This window comes from Carettochelys insculpta, chromosome 1 (assembly GCF_033958435.1).
Source record: "Carettochelys insculpta isolate YL-2023 chromosome 1, ASM3395843v1, whole genome shotgun sequence".
Taxonomy (NCBI): domain Eukaryota; kingdom Metazoa; phylum Chordata; order Testudines; family Carettochelyidae; genus Carettochelys; species Carettochelys insculpta.
The window spans coordinates 377,988,664-378,004,815 of NC_134137.1; the positions used below are offsets into that span (position 1 = coordinate 377,988,664).

Below are 16,152 nucleotides of genomic sequence, written 5' to 3' on the forward strand. Positions count from 1 at the left end.
TCCCTGCTGCGGGAGCCAGGCCGGTGGGACAGGGTGGGACCACACAGGGCTCTCCGGGGCAATGGAGCTGGGCGGCCGGCTGGCGACCAGGTGGCCCTGCACCTCCAGACCCCACAACAGGGCACGAGGGGTCCCACCTGGGCTGGGCAGCGAGGAGCCAGGGCCAGGCCCCCACACCCACCTGGCTCCTGGACGATGTAGGAGACGCCGCAGGACCCATCCTTCCTGTCCTCAAAGGCGATCTCGGCCTTGCTGGGCCCCTCGATGGCGATGGAGAGGCCCCCAGCGCCCGCCTCCCGCGTCCAGATGCTGAACTCGGCTGGGGACAGACAGCAGCGTCGGGCGGGCCCTGGTGCCCGGGAGCCCCACCTGCCAATGCCCGTTTGCCCCCCGCAGTGCCAAGCAGCCTCCAGTGCTTGCCACACCCCCAGCACCCCAGCCACCCCTCCAGCACCCGAGCCGTCCCCAGTGCCCCCGCCTCTCCAGTGCCCGAGCCGCCCCCAGCGCCCCAGTCTCTTCCCCTCCCGTGGCGCAGCCCCTACCTGGCACTCCAGCCACGCCCCTCTCCAGGCCGGTGCCCCCAGCCCGCACCTTGTGGGCGCCGCCCTCGCCCAGGGGCCCGACGGTGAACTGGAAGGGGCTGCCGGGCACGTGCTGCCCACGGTACTTGACGTGGACGGTGTGGGCGCCCATCTCCTGGGGCACGAAGCGCACGCTGTAGGCGCTGTCCTCGCCCTCGATGATCTCCGCGTCGGCCATCTGCCCCGATGGGCTGGTCACCTGGGCCGTCATGGTCGGGGCGCTCGCCTCGCCTAGGCAACAAGAGACAGGCGGGCCCGTCAGCCAATCGCAGCGCTGCCCTTCCCGGCCTGGCAACCGCAGGCAGCCACCTCTGGGGTGGAGCACTGCCTGCCGGCCTGACACCCCCACATAACACTGGGGGCTGCAGCCCGACCCAGCCGCCAGGCAGCTGGGCAGGACACTGGGGCCAGTGCTCCCATGGGGCAAAGAGCCAAGGCAAGAATGGCCAGAGATGGGGCCAGCAGCAACTGGGGGAGTGTGTCCCCTGCTGAGTCCCCCCCTCAGCGCATTGCCCCTTAGTGCCACCCTGGAGCACCCGGGGCCGGCTCTGTCTGCAGGGGACATCACCTCCTGCCCCGCAGCCTGGCGCCCCCCCAGCCCCTCGTGAGTCGCACACCCAGACGTGCCGAAAAGACACCAACACATCCGTGCGAGACACGTGTACCCGTGACACCCCACGTGCCGGCCACACCAGGGAAGGGACAAGCTCCTGCTGCCCCGCGTGATGGGGGCCCGGCCAGCCAGGGCTCCAAGGGCAGGTCCCCTCCCCACGCCGGAGGCACTACCCCCCTGCACGCACGCACCCTCGGGGCTCCGGGTGATGCTGCCGAAGGTGCCGAGGCTCTCGCGGCCCAGGAAGTCTCCGAAGACGTTGTGGAAGGGGTCGCCGCCAACCTGCGTGGACTCCTCCACCCGCACCTCGCGCGTGGTCTCGCCGCCCCGCGTCTTGCTGATCTCGGTGCGCTCTGTGCGGGTGTAGGTGTGGCTGCTGCGCGTGAAGGTCCGCGTGAGCCGCTCCTGCGCCGACACCATCTGGAACCAGTTCCCTGCGCCAGGCCGCGCCAGCTGTCAGAGCCAGGCTGGGCCGGGAGCTCGCCCTGCAGCAGCCCAGGCCGCCCCCCCCCGCCATCAATGCGGTGTGCTCCTCCCCAGAGCCAGCCGCATCTCACCGCCACTCCAGGGCCCTCCCTGCCCTTCCCACCCCCAGGGCTGCCCCCTGTCCACCCAGGGTCAGCCAACCCCCCCTCCCCAGCATTCCTGGCCACCCGCCCTCCCGGTACCTGGGATCTTGAGGTTCAGGTCGCAGGTGCTGCCGATGGTGGCGATGGAGGGGGCCTGGCGCCGGCGTGTGATGCTTTCCTTCATGCGCCCCTCGCCTGTCACCTTCACCGTGAAGGGGCTCCCTGCACAGGGCCAGGCCCGGTCAGCCGTGCCCGCCCTCTCCCGCCTGCGGGGGGCGGCACAACGCAGCCCTGGCACGGCCACCCTGCTCCAGCCCGGGGCTTGCTGCCAGGGGGCACCCAGGCACCAATGCCGCTCCCCAAATGCCCAGGAGCCAGCTGGGCAGCTTCTGGACCTGCAGCAGCAGAACCCCAGACTCCCAGCACCACACCCACTGCTCTAACCACTAGGCCCCATTCCCTCACAGAGCAGGGAACGAACCCAGGAGTCCTGGCTCCCAGCCCCTCTCCCCCCACCTGCTCTAACCACTAGGCCCCATTCCCTCCCAGAGCAGGGAACGAACCCAGGAGTCCTGGCTCCCAGCCCCTCTCCCCCCCACCTGCTCTAACCACTAGGCCCCATTCCCTCCCAGAACAGGGAACGAACCCAGGAGTCCTGGCTCCCAGCCCCTCCCCCGCCCCCCCCCACCTGCTCTAACCACTAGGCCCCATTCCCTCCCAGAACAGGGAATGAACCCAGGAGTCCTGGCTCCCAGCCCCTCCCCCGCCCCCCCCACCTGCTCTAACCACTAGGCCCCATTCCCTCCCAGAACAGGGAATGAACCCAGGAGTCCTGGCTCCTGGCCCCTCCCTCCACACCATCCTAGCTGCCCCCCCAAGGGCAGGTCTCCGCCAGCCCGGCCGTGCCCGGCCACGCCCCCCACCTGGCACGTGCTTGTCGGCAAACTTGATGTTGATGATGTAGTTGCCGGGCTCGGTGGGGCAGTAGGTAACCTTGCAGGTGCCGTCCTCCATGTCCTCACAGTTAATGTCCACCTTGCTGGGGCCCTCGATGGACAGGCCCAGCCCGCCGTAGCCTGGGGAGAGCCGTGGGCATGGAGCCTGCTGGGCCCCCCATGGGCACCCTGCTGGCCGGCCGGGCCCCACAGGCACACCGAGCACCAGCCGGAGCCCCTCACAGGGACGCTGCCCCCCAGCCAGGCCCCACGGTGCCAGCCAGAGCCCCCCATGGGGACGCTGCCCCCCAGCCGGGCCTCACGGTGCCAGCCAGAGCCCCCCATGGGGACGCTGCCCCCCAGCCGGGCCTCACGGTGCCAGCCAGAGCCCCCCATGGGGACGCTGCCCCCCAGTGCCAGCCAGAGCCCCCCATGGGGACGCTGCCCCCCCAGTAGGGCCCCACGGTGCCAGCCAGAGCCCCCCATGGGGACGCTGCCCCCCAGCCGGGCCTCACGGTGCCAGCCAGAGCCCCCCATGGGGACGCTGCCCCCCAGCCGGGCCTCACGGTGCCAGCCAGAGCCCCCCACGGGGACGCTGCCCCCCAGCCGGGCCCCACGGTGCCAGCCAGAGCCCCCCATGGGGACGCTGCCCCCCAGTGCCAGCCAGAGCCCCCCATGGGGACGCTGCCCCCCCAGTAGGGCCCCACGGTGCCAGCCAGAGCCCCCCACAGGGATGCTGCCCCCCAGCTGGGCCCCACCGTGCCAGCCAGAGCCCCCCACAGGGATGCTGCCCCCTCCTTTATCCCAACCCACCCCCGGTTGGGACGTCCCCTGCCTGTCCCCTCCAGCCCAGCCCGACTGGGCGCGCGAGCCCCACCTGCGGTGCGGGTGTCCACGATGAACTCGGCCACCTCGAAGGTGCGCCCCTCCGCCAGGCCCTGGCCCCACACCTTCACCTTGCTGGCGTCGCCGATCTCCGACTGCCCCACCAGGATCTTGAAGGGGCTGTTGGAGACGTGCTTCCCGCCCTTGCGCACGCTCACCACGTGCTCCCCCACCTCCTTGGGCGTGAACGAGATGCCTGGGGAGACGAGTGGGGTCAGCCCCCCCCCGCCAGTACCCCTCCCCCGGCTAGCCCCCGGCCCCTCCTGCTGCTGGCCCCAGCCCTCCCCCCGCTGGTACCCCTCCCCCAGCCGGTACCCCTCCCCCCGGCTAGCCCCAGCCCCTCCCCCTCCCCCAGCCGGTACCCCTCGCCCCTCCTGCTGCTGGCCCTGGCCCTCCCCCAGCTGGCTCCCCACCCCCAGCTACCCCAGCCTCTCCCACTGCTGGCCCCAGCCCCTCCCCCTCCCCTGGCCAGCACCCCTCCCCCAGCTAGCCCCTGGCCCCTCCCACTGCTGGCCCTGGCCCTGGCCCTCCCCCGGCTGGTACCCCTCCCCCAGCCGGTACCCCTCCCCCGGCTAGCCCCTGGCCCCTCCTGCTGCTGGCCCTGGCCCTCCCCCAGCTGGCTCCCCACCCCCAACTACCCCAGCCTCTCCCACTGCTGGCCCCAGCCCCTCCCCGTCCCCCGGCCAGCACCCCTCCTCCGGCTAGCCCCCGGCCCCTCCTGCTGCTGGCCCCGGCCCCTCCCCCAGCTAGCCCCCTGCTGGCCCCAGCCCCTCCCCCAGCCGGCGCCCCCTCCCTGCCAATGGCCCCAAGCCCCCCCCCCCAGCCATCTCTCTGCCCCTCCCCCGGCCAGCACCCTGGGCCACGCCGGCCCCCAGCCCCCCGCAGCGACATGCCCCGGTACCGATGTGGCGGTTGGGCAGGCGCTTGAGCAGACAGGGCTCCTCGTGGCCGGAGGGTGCCCGGATGGAGGCCGTCAGCAGGCTCAGGTCGCTCTCGGTGATCTTCAGCGACACGTCGGTGGAGGTCCCCACGTTGAGCTGGGACGTCCGCATGGAGTCGTCCCCTGCGGCGGGGCGGGGGCAGGGGCAGGTCATGGGGGGCGGCCAGGAAGGGGGGTACAGCTGGGCCGCAGGGAGTGACCCACTGGGGGACAGGTCTTGGCAGGGGCAAGTGGGGACTCCATGGGTGGGTGGCTGGGAGGAGCCCAGGAGCCCGGCCAGGGTCAATGGGAGTCAAGCAGGGGGGTGGGGGGGGCTGGCTGTGGTCTAGGGGGCCGGTGGGGGCCAGGAGCCCGGCCAGGGCTGCAGGGGGATAAGGGGGCCAGCCTGTGGTCTAGGGGGCCGGTGGGGGCCAGGAGCCCGGCCAGGGCTGCAGGGGGATAAGGGGGCCAGGCTGCGGTCCAGGGGACCGGTGGGGGCCAGGAGCCCGGCCAGGGCTGCAGGGGGTGGGCGGGGGCTCTCACCAGTGATCTTGGCGGTGAAGGGGCTCCCTGGGACATGCTGGTCGTCGAAGCGGACGATGACGTTGTAGTCGCCGGGCGCGGTGGGCAGGTAGGACACGGTGCAGGTCCCGTCCTTGTTGTCCTTGCAGGTGATCTCAGCCTTGGATGGGCCCTCGACAGCCAGCGACAGCCCCCCTGGGGAGGCGGCCGTCAGCTGGGGCAGCCACCACAGCCCCTACCCCGGCCCTCCTCGCCTGTCCCCACTGCCCCCTGCCCGGCCCCGGCCTTGCGGGGACGTTACCGGCTCTTTAAATTAAACCCAAAGCCCGTTCCTGCACCCGCCGTCCTAGCCTTGCACCGACTCGGGCCAGGCGAGGTGCCCGCCGCAAGCTGGAGATGCCCCGACTCTGGCTACGCTGCCGGTGCGTGACGTAGACACTGGCTCTGCGGCTGCGGTAGAAGTGCTGCAGAGCTGAGGAGTCACCCCGGCAGGTGAGCTTGCCTGACACGGGCTGAACAAAGGCCCCAGAGGCCCCGACGCCGAATGCACCAGGACTGGGACGCGGTGCCTAACCCTGCGGCCAACGGCAGAACGCCCCACAGGCCAGCTGCTCAGGCGTTCCTCCGCCGACCACGGGCCAAGAAGCTTCCCTCCCCATGGCAAGGCTGTCCAGCCGAGCCTGGCCGTGGCCACTGGGGTCCTTCCGCCCTCGGGAACTCAGCCTACCCGGCTCGTGCCATCGGCTGTTCCCTGCATCGGGCTGTACCTGATGTTCGGGAGGTGCCACCTTCCCCCCGCTTCTCTCCCACCCCTGGTCTTTCCTCCTTTGGTAGCAAGCCTTCAGCTGTCAGATGGCTGAGACCGAGGTCTCTTGACCCGGGGAGGTGGCTGCTCCCTTCGGGGCCTGCAAGAACCTAACCTGCGTGGATGGGGTGAAACAGGCTTTCGCAGCCTCTCACCGGAGTCAGGGGAGTGACCAGGTTGGACCTTAGGGGCGGCTGGGCAGTCTGGGGTTTGCCCATCTGGCCAGTGGGGCTGGCAGAGGGACGTACGTGGTGGGAGAAGGAGACCCCAGTCTGAGCTGTAAGTGGCCCAGTTTCAAGCAATTTGCCCACGATTGGTTCTCTCAGCTTGGCCCAGAGCCCCCCGAAATATTACACCTGCCCCCTTCCCCCCGCCTGCCTCCAATCCCCCGCTGCCCCCTACCTTCGCCGGCGCCCTTGGTGACGATGGTGAAGGTGGCCGGCCTGTTGACCATGCCGTGGCTCAGGCCGGGCCCGAAGGCGCTGACGTGGCGGGTGTGGATGGCGTCCACGTAGAACTGCAGAGGGCTCCCTGGGGAGGCAGGGGCACCGTGACTGGGGATGGGGGGGCTGAGCCCTGGGGACCCCCGGCTGGCTGGCTGCTGGCAGCAGGGTCACTCGGAGCCCCGCTGGCTGGCTTGCGGAGGGGGCAGCGGCCGTGGGAGATGTGGCACTCGGTGGGCTGGGGTGGGGTGAATCGTTTGGGGCTGAGCGGGGCAGGGCTGTCTGGGGCCTTCTCCCCATGGGACCCGCAGCCCTGGGGGCCTGACACACATGGCAAGGCCTGTCCGGAGCAACCACCCCAGGAGCAAGGGGAAGAGATGGGGGAGCAGAGTCCCTCACCCGCCTGGAAGCCATGGCCAGTGGGTCCTCCCAACCCCCTGAGCTGTGGCCAGGCAGGTCCCAGGCCCCCCCCAAACCCTCTGAGCCGTGGCCAGGCAGGTCCCCGGGCCGCCAGCTGTGGCTCACCAGGGATGTGGTTGCCATCACATTTGATGTCCATCTCGTGCAGCCCCTTCTCCACGGGCGCGAACCTCACGGTCACCGTCCCGTCCTTGTTATCCGTGATGCTGGGCCGGGCTGTCTTCCCCGAGGGCATGCGCACCTCCCCTGGGGGCAGCACCGTCAGCGGGTCCTGGGGCGCTGCCCTGCGCCTCTGCCAGCTCCCCCACACCCCCAACCCCCCCCAGCCCCCACTCCCAGAGCCCCCCGGTCCCGCCTGGCCCGCAGCTGCAGAGCCTCCCGCTGCCCCCCCCCGCCCCCCACCCTGTCTGGTGCTGCCCTCGGCCTGGTGGGTGCCACGCCCGGCTGCCCTGCCCTGCACCTACCGGTGATCTCCCCTTTCTGCACGGTGAGCGGGATGACCAGGCTGAAGGGCCGCAGCATGGAGTCCAGGCTCTCGGCGGGCGCGACGGGCTGGTCGGTGGCCTGGCAGGGGGCGGGGGAGAGAGCACGAAAAGAGTTGGCCCAGGAGGCAGGCGCCCAGGCAGAGCAGGGCAGGAGCAGCAAGCGACAGGCCCAGGGCCTGGCGCGGGCCCGTGGGAGACAGAGCTGCAAGAGAAGGGGGGCCGGGCGGAGCTCCTTCTGGGGGGAATCCTGCAGCCGGAGATCTTGGGGATCCCCTCATCCCGCAGCACCGGGAACCCCTCCCTGAGACAGGCGGGGGCTCCCCGGCCTCTGCTGCCCCCCGGCTGCCTGGCAGGACCCCAGTGCAGGTACGAAGAGCCGGGGCCACGCCAGCGGGAACCGCACACAGCTGCATGCGAGAGGGGCACTGGTGCCAGCTCCGCGCAGCCGTGGCTGGCGCCCTGAGGGAGGGCAAAGACAGGCCAGGGGTGCCCTGCTGGGGCCGAGCGAGCCCAGAGCCTGGGGAGAGGCAGCAGAGAGCAGAGAAAGAGGCAGTGGGACGGGGGCTCCTGGTACCCAGCTCGCGGGGTAGCCGCCAGCCTGGCGCGGCGAGAAGGGCTGGCTCAGCTGGAGGGACTCGCAGGGCTCCTCGACGCGGGGGATGGTCTCGCACGCCTGGCGGGAGGGAGGCAAGGAACGCGTCAGCGCAGGGACCGCAGCTCGGCTGGCCCGGCACCAAAATGCAGCCACCTCTGGGGTGGGACGTGGCAGCTGGCTCACAGCCCCGCACACCAGCCAGCAAGGAGGGGTCCCCGCAGCTAAGGGAGCGCTCCTCTGCCCCGGCACAGCGCCCCCGGTGCCAACTGCCCCAGCCCCGCAGCCCCCGCCCCGCCCCAACTCACCAGCACGTGGAAGGGGCTGTTGGGGATCAGCTCGCCCCCGAAGCGGATGGTGATGACGTATTTGCCCGGCTCGGGCGCTGTGTAGTAGATGTCGAAGGTGCCGTCGTGGTTCTCCACCACGTCCACGTCCAGCTCGGCCCCGTCCGGCGTGGACACCTTGCAGGTCACCTTCCCTTTGCCCGCCGCCTTGGCGTCCACTGTGATCACTGTCTGCTCCCCGATCTGGATGGTGGGGCCCAGGCAGGCGCCTGCGGGGTTGACGGAGGTAGTGGGCAAGGGGTGTAGGCCCCACGCCGCACCCACAGCCCGGCCGTCCCCAGCCCAGCTGAAGGGAGCTGAGCCTGGCTGGAGCTGGTAGGGGCTGTGACCAGCCGCTGGAGGGAGGGTGGAGGTGGGTTCACACCAGCTCCCAGCGGTCTTCGCTGAGTCCCCCTGCTTAGCTCGGCCCTGAAGCTTTGGGGGCCCCCAGGCACCCCTCCAGCACCCAACCGCCAGACCTCCCCCGGCAGCACAGAACCCGACTCACCCAGTCCGTGGCCGCCAATGGACACTGCAAAGAGAAGGAGGGAAAAGCTGTGAGCTGGGGGGCAGGGCGTGGGGCTGGATGTCAAGATCGGTGGGGGGGCTGGAAATGGGGGGGCAGAAGCCGTGGAGGCCGCATGGGGAAGAGACAGGGTTTGTGTGTGGTGGCTGGGAAGATGGGCCCAGGTGGGGCAGAGTCCAGGACACAGAGATTGGGGGACATGAAGGTGGGGGGGACCGGGAGACAGGGGACATGTGGGGCGGAGTCTGGGTGGCACAGAGGCTGGGGGTGCAGAGGCTGGAAGACAGCGGGGCAGGGGCGGCCTGGGGCAGACCTGGGGGGCTGCAGAGATGGGAAAGTAGTGGAGGCTGGAAGGACAGGGGAGATGGGTGATGTACGGGGCAGAGCCTGGCAGTGGCAGATACTGGGGGGACAGAAGGCACGTGGGGTGCAGGCTGGGGGGCTTGAGGTGAGGGGGGCACCGGGGGTGCAGAAGTGAGTGGCACCAGGGGGTGGGACGAAGGTGAGGGGGGCATGGGCGGCGGGGTACAGATGAGGGGCACTGGGCTGGGGGGGACAGAGTTGAGGGGAGCAGGGGGGCTGGAGGTGAGGGGGACACTGGGGGGGCAGAGGTGAGCGGCACCAGGGGGTGGGACGGAAGTGAGGGCGGTATGGGAGGCGGGGTAGAGGTGAGGGGCGCCGGGCAGGGGGGAGCAGAGGTGAGGGGTGCGGGCGCCGGGATGCAGGTGAGGGGCGCTGGGGGGGGATGGAGGCGAGGGGAGCGGGCAGGTGGGGGGGTACAGAGGTGAGGGAGGTGCCGGGGGGGCTGGAGGTGAGGGGCACTGGGTGGGGGGAACAGAGGCAAGGGCTGCTGGGGTGGAGGGGCTGGAGGTGAGGGGCGCCGGGCGGGGGGGGGCGGCAGGGAGGGGGCGGAGGCGAGGGGCGCCGGGCGGGGAGGGGCTGGAGGGGAGGGGCGCCGGGCGGTGGGGGTGGAGGCGAGGGGCTGGAGGCGAGGGGCGCCGGGCGGGGGGGGGGAATGGAGGTGAGGGGGCTGGAGGCGAGGGGCACCGGGCGGGGGGGGGCGGCAGGGAGGGGGCGGAGGCGAGGGGCGCCGGGCGGGGAGGGGCGCCGGGCGGGGTGGGGCGGCAGGGAGGGGGCGGAGGCGAGGGGTGCCGGGCGGGGAGGGGCTGGAGGGGAGGGGCGCCGGGCGGTGGGGGTGGAGGCGAGGGGCTGGAGGCGAGGGGCGCCGGGCGGGGGGGGGGAATGGAGGTGAGGGGGCTGGAGGCGAGGGGCGCCGGGCGGGGGGGGGGGGGTGGCAGGGAGGGGGCGGAGGCGAGGGGCGCCGGGCGGTGGGGGTGGAGGCGAGGGGCGCCGGGCGGGGGGGACGGCAGGGAGGGGGTGGAGGCAAGGGGCGCCGGGCGGGGGTCCCACCTGTGAGCAGGCACTTGCTGGCGTCGCCGCTGGGCTGGGCGAGGGTGCGGAAAGGCGAGAAGGGGATCTCGTCGCCCCCGTACTTGATGGTGATGGTGTAGCGCCCCGTCAGGTCGGGCACGTAGGACACCGTGTAGGTGCCGTCCCCGTTGTCCCGGATGTTGGCCTTCTTGGGCTTGCCCTCGGGGTCCTGGCCGGGCACACACAAGGTCACAGCCAGCCCAGCCCCCAGCCCCCTCCTATCCTCAGGGTAGTGCCCAGGGCCCCGATCGGCGCCAGGGACACCCCCAGCCGGGTACCCCCCCCCCAGAGCCAGGCCCCCCCCAGCCAGGTCCCCCGGAGCAGAGCCGGGGCTCCCCCGCCCTGCGGGTGCCGGCACTCACCAGGATCTGCACGGTGAGCAGCCCCTCGCCAGCGTCGCGGGCGTCGATGGTGAACTCCACGGGCAGGCTGGCGGGGATGCCAGCAGCGCTCAGCCCTGGCCCGCTGGCCCGCACCTTGCTGGCGTCGTGAGCCGGCAGCGCCTTGATCTTAAATGGGCTGAAGCACAGAGGCTGGAGTCAGCGCTGGGCTGGGCTGGGCCATTCCCCGCCCCACACCACCCTGAGGGGCCGGCTGGCACCCACAGCCTGGCCAGACCTGCTCCCATCACCCAGAGCCAGACCCCGCAGCCGCGAGCAGGTCACAGGCTGGGCTGGGGGGCACCAGCCACTTTTGGGGTGAGGACTTTGCGGGGGAGCCCAGGGTTCTGACCCCCACCCCCGGGCTTTGCTGTAACATCCTGCTCCCAGCAGAGCAAGGTCTGGGCTAGGCTGCGCTGTGCCCGGCCCCATGCCAGCTGGGGGTCCCTGCGCCTGCAGGTGGGGACCGGCATCACCTTCACTGAACGAGGACCAGACCCATCGCCGGCCCGGCCACCGAGATGCCCAGGCCAGCTGGGGTGCAGGGGCATCTCTGGACAAGGCTGCCCGTTGGGGAGGGGGGCTGGGGGCTGCCGCAGCACGGCTGTGTGGGGCCGGCTCTGTGCTGATCACAGAGCTGGGCTCTGGGCCCGGGTCAGTAACGGCCCAGCCCTGGGAGCTGGGCAGCGGGGTGCCAGGGGGGCAATGGTGCGGTGGGCTGGGGTTGGGTGGGGAGGGCAGGCGGGCAGAGCTGGCGGGTTGGTGCCTTGCAGCAGCCTCCCTGGTCAGGCTGTGAGCTCTGTCCCGAGGCCGAGTGCCCTGGTGTGATGCTCCCCACAGAATCCCTTGTTAGACCCCCCCAGAGCCCCCCACCCGCTCCTCCCCCAGCTCCCCTTACCCCAGAGCCCCCCACACCCCACAAGCCCCCAGAGCCCCCCACCCCCACCAGCCCCTCCCCCAGCTCACCTGCGCGGCACCTCCTGGTCGGCGTACTTGACAGCCACGGTGTAGGGCCCCTCGCTGGCCGGGGTGTAGTTCACCTTGTGGATGCCGTCCCCGCTGTCACGCACGTCCACCGGCTCGGCCAGGCCTGCGGCACAGCCGGCGGCTCAGCGCAGCACCGGGGAGCCCCCCCCACCGCCTCCAGCAGCAGTGGCCGGCTGGCACGGCGCCGCACGGGGGCTGGACACAGGGACCCCTGCGTAGGAGGGACCCCCGCCCCCCTCCCATCCCCCACCCCGCCAGCCACCCCACTCCCACCCCACCCGTTTGATGGCCCGGCCCTGCGCGCCACGGGGCTCTGCTCCAGGTACCTGAGGGCCCGAGGACGGTCACCTCCAGGGGTGCCACCCCGGCCTTGCTGCAGTCGACGGTGAAGGTCTGGGGGACGCGGGCCCGGACGCCAGCCCCTAGCCCGGGGCCCGAGCACTTCACCTTGCTGGGATCCACCACGTCCTTCACAGGCACTCGGAAGGGGCTCCCTGGGGGGAACGGGGTTAGCAGCCAGGGCACAGCTGGAGCCCCAGGAGGGGCACCACATGCCCGCAACATGGCAGGGTGTGGAGGGGACCCTCAGCCCCAGCCCAGCTGGGCCCCGAAGCTTGGGCCAAGCGTAGCGTCGACTGAAAGCCGCTGCCTCTCCTCCTGCGCTGGGGGCATTGGATGTGAGCCCTCAGCATCTGCTCTGGGAGACCTCAGCCGGAGGGCGGCACCTCCTGGGAACGGTCCTGGCCAGGGGAAGCCAGACCTGACCGGCACAGGGGCGCATCAGTCCACACCACAGGAGGAGTTTGGCTGTGGAGGGGTAACCCAGCCGACAGGCCATGGCTGATTGCCCAAAAGGACACGGACAGGTGACCTGCTCCTGGGACAGGCTCCAGCTGGGACGTGCCTCCACCCAGGGAGAACCAGGAATTCCCTCCACGCAGGCCAGGGGACCAGGAGGTGCCCTGAGGTTCCTGCACCTTTGTCTCCAGCCCAGCTCATCACTTCAGGCGCAGCTCTGCTCTGAGCGGGGCCGGAAGGATCGCTGACCCGGCCTGACACAGGACGTTCTCCAGCGACTTGTGAGACAGCAGCGATCCCGCCCCTGCTGCAGCTGGCACCAAGCGCTCGCTGATGGGTGTGTGGAATTCGATTGCTTTAACGACCCTACTCTCCCCCTGTTCTTTCCTCTCTTTACTAATAACCCTTCAGACGTTGGGTTCTACGGCTGGGCCCGGCGCTGGCTGGGTGAGATCGGAGGCACAGGCTGACCTGGGCTGGGGCTGGAAGAACCTGGGTGGAAGTAGGGAGGTGGGTTTCCACCCCCTCTCCCTGGGTGCGGAGGGGACTGGCCGCGGCACCAGGGGAGCCGGAGCGCCGGAGGGCGTCGCTGGGTGAGTCGGGCTGGCAGCGAGGCGGCAGTTGGTCGGTGTGACGGGTTTGGTGCCTCCTGCAGTAAGCACAGGCCCAGTATGAGGCCTTAGGCCTGAACCAAAGTAATGGTCAAGGCTTTGCTAACAGAAGGCAAAGTGCAGCTGTGAGCTAAAGGGATGAATTGCTCACAGAAGCTGGCAAGAAGAGGGTTGATGGTGCATAAACATATTTACCCAGCATATTGAAGCAGGTACATGGTACCAGAACTCCCTACCCCGGAACATCCCACAGATCAGAAAGAACAGGCCGACCCATCCCAATGACAGAGGCAAAAGGGTAGTATGGCAGGTACATGGTACAAGAACTCCCTACCCTGGAACATCCCACAGATCAGAAAGAATAGGCCAATACATCCCAGTGACAGGGGCAAAAGGGTAATATGATGGATAGAGTTGTTTTGTTCAAACCAACACGTACAAAGGGGGAGGCGGCACCTAACTACGTAGAAGGGGTGTACCTCAATACGTCAGGAGTGATGTGTAAGTTGTTTGTACCTGTGTATAAGAATGTAATCTTGGGATGTGGTCTGGGTCCGGCCGAGGGGGCAGTGGAAAGTCCCGCCACTGACTGAGCTGAGTCCATTGACCGTGGGTGCATATTTGTAGCATGCCCTGACTTAGACTAAGAAATCTACAGGAACTACTATTGTATCCAATACGGCAATAAACCTGGCCGACGCACCTTCGCACCTTACTAGACTCTGTGGTCATTGGGGGTTCTCTTCGAGGCTGCTGTGTCGGCTATCTGCAGAGCTGGGGCAGCACACAGAGGGAACACACACGCAGCCAAGCGATACATTGGAGAGAGCAGAGCACCACACTGGTTGCAACTCTGACGACACTGGTGACCCCGACTGCTGATCTGGTGAGTAAGCGAGCTGCCCGCTGTAGGAATCGCGATCTAACATGGCAGAAAACCTCGAGCTAGGGAACCCCCTGATCCCTTCTCTTATGATCCCCACGGAGTTTGATAACTCTTGGAACCTCTGGATTGCCAGTAAAGGGGGCCCATATGAATTTAAAAAAGAGAGTGGGGAAACATGGACTGGCATATGTAGAGCGATGGTAGAAACCGAGGCTCTGAAAAATAGTAATAAAAGTAAAAAAGCAAGAACTTTGCAACTTATGTCTATGGCTGTAAGACGGCTTAGACAGCATGCTGGCCTGTTGGCCAAACAAGTAACAGAAAAGGCAGGGGAAGTAGAAGAGGTAACCCGGGCAGTCGAGCACTGGAAAGCCGAAGCTCTTTTAGCAGGGCAGCAGGCGATCCAGACTCATGATATGCTCGAGCAAGTAAAGCAGGAAAATAAACAATTGGAAACAGCCGTAGAAAACCTGCAGAAGCGGAAAGTGCCGTCCCCTGGGATTCAATGTAATTCAGGTGCTGTTCCAGTGCCTGAGGAACGGGGACAGAAATGGAAACAGGTGGCTCTTGCCAAATTAAGAGATGGAACTTGGGACAGCTGGGATCAGTGTTGCACTGGGTACCTGTGGAATGGCCCTGCTGACCCATCCTTTTGCGACCCATGGGCAGGGGCAACCGCACCACAACCGCCACCTTATGATGTAAGCCAGGTTTTGGATAAGCCCTCCCCAAAACCTAGATCAATTCCAGTAAAAACAGGAGAAATGGGTGAAAATGGGACAGAAATAGGACCCGATGATACCCCACGGTCACAGACCCCTCCTGCATTAAAGTTATGGGATGAAGTGGAAACTGTAACGAAAAATTTAACTGAGCATTTAAGGAAGCCCTGGCCCCGCCGTAACGATGCAGCCAGGGAAAGAGATCAGAAACCTGCTCCCCTCGCATGCGTGAGCGGCTCTGCAGCCAGGCTTGACGCTTTAAAGATTAATGAACTAACTGCGCTAGCTGGAGCTGTTAGACCTACCCCCTCTGAAAATTTCAATGAGTTTCTGGCGTGGCTCCCTAAAGGCTCTCGCAGTTACTCAAAGCAGTAGGGATTGACATGTTGCAGAAACCAATCTTGGTGCAAACCCTGTTGGGACCCCTGAACTGTCACACCCTCGGCTTTGATGATGATGTGGCACAAATGCTTAAACGTGTGGTCCAGAAGCACTTTAAGTTGTCCAGTGAGTTAGCTACTCTCAAAGGAATTGCAAGATTGCAGGGGGAGGCTCCAGCCAAACTGGCAGACAGAATTCAAACGTATCTCAGATTAACAGCAGGGTCTGCTAACGTGGAAGATTTGAGGCAAATTGTTTTGGAGGCGCTATCTCCCGGTGTGTTAGACTGGATGAATGCTTGGTGTGAGAATGGAGGTAAAGAGGTACCCTGGGATGAATGGATTGCAAAGGTGGAGACGGCAATTAAGCAGCAGGAAGGAACTCCTGTTAATGAGCTGCGTACTCAGTTAGGACAATGGAAGACAGAGGGTCCTGGATACTCTCCCCATGGTCGTGGCCGGGGTTGGAGAGGTCGTGGACCAAATAGAGTTAGAGGAGGTGATAGAGAGAGTTCGTGGGTACCTCCTGGAGTTCTAAAACAGGAAAACTTGAACTTGAAAGGAGAGATTGAGAGGCTGCAGGCACAGCTGCAGGCATGCATGTTTGGCAAGGAGTCTCAACAGGAAAAAGATAAGACGGGGACGAAGGTAGCCAGGGCGACGGTCCTGACTTCAGGACTGAACGACCCAATTGCTACCGATACCATAGCATAGGACAGCCCTATCCTCGACTCAGAATGCATCTTTCAGAAACCCACGACAGTAGATGTATGGGGACGCCCCCGTTTAAGCATTCGAGTCGGGGAAGGGCTAGTAGATTTTCTACTGGATACGGGGGCTGGAATTCCTATAGTAAAAGACAGTTTTGATGCATACCCAGTTGGAGAGTCTGTGCAAATACAGGGAATATCTGGAACTAACCAAACATATAATGTTAAAATCCTTCCCCTGCAGTTTGGGATGCATACCGTTCACGAGAAGTGCGCTATTGCAGGGAGAGAGAACCTAATTGGGGCAGAAACCATTAAACGACTGGGATTAATTTTGGATTTTCCAAACGTGTATTAGACAAACTCTCACTGTAATGCAAGGTACAACTGATACCATTTTAATCCCCATGGGACTGGCTACACAGACAGTAAAAGCAATAAAGCCTAAACAACCGCCTCCTGCACCAGAAGGCTGGGAGAGCTGGTGGACTGAAATTCAAACTGTCTGGGCAGCAGACTCCCTAGATACAGGTAAAATGCAGACCTCTGTTACACTGGAGGGAGATACACCCCCATTTATAAAGCAGTACCCAATACCTCAGGAAGCAAAGGACTCACTAAGGCAA

The 16,152-nt window shown here is 66.8% G+C and overlaps 1 protein-coding gene across 1 annotated transcript in view; it reads right to left on the reverse strand.

Annotated features, from left to right (window-relative positions):
- The window catches only part of FLNC (filamin C), a 64,031-nt gene that overhangs the window by 5,734 nt on the left and 42,145 nt on the right, over positions 1–16,152 (reverse strand). Inside the window, exons 25-41 of the mRNA XM_074976203.1 lie at positions 11,746–11,913; positions 11,399–11,522; positions 10,415–10,571; positions 10,032–10,221; positions 8,604–8,627; positions 8,078–8,325; positions 7,157–7,256; positions 6,798–6,938; positions 6,232–6,360; positions 5,046–5,219; positions 4,485–4,646; positions 3,576–3,779; positions 2,687–2,839; positions 1,863–1,985; positions 1,386–1,628; positions 543–812; positions 182–319 (exon numbers count right to left, since the gene is read on the reverse strand). Of these exons, the coding sequence (XP_074832304.1) occupies positions 182–319; positions 543–812; positions 1,386–1,628; positions 1,863–1,985; positions 2,687–2,839; positions 3,576–3,779; positions 4,485–4,646; positions 5,046–5,219; positions 6,232–6,360; positions 6,798–6,938; positions 7,157–7,256; positions 8,078–8,325; positions 8,604–8,627; positions 10,032–10,221; positions 10,415–10,571; positions 11,399–11,522; positions 11,746–11,913 (2,748 nt within the window). The remainder of the gene's footprint in view (positions 1–181; positions 320–542; positions 813–1,385; positions 1,629–1,862; positions 1,986–2,686; positions 2,840–3,575; positions 3,780–4,484; positions 4,647–5,045; positions 5,220–6,231; positions 6,361–6,797; positions 6,939–7,156; positions 7,257–8,077; positions 8,326–8,603; positions 8,628–10,031; positions 10,222–10,414; positions 10,572–11,398; positions 11,523–11,745; positions 11,914–16,152) is intronic.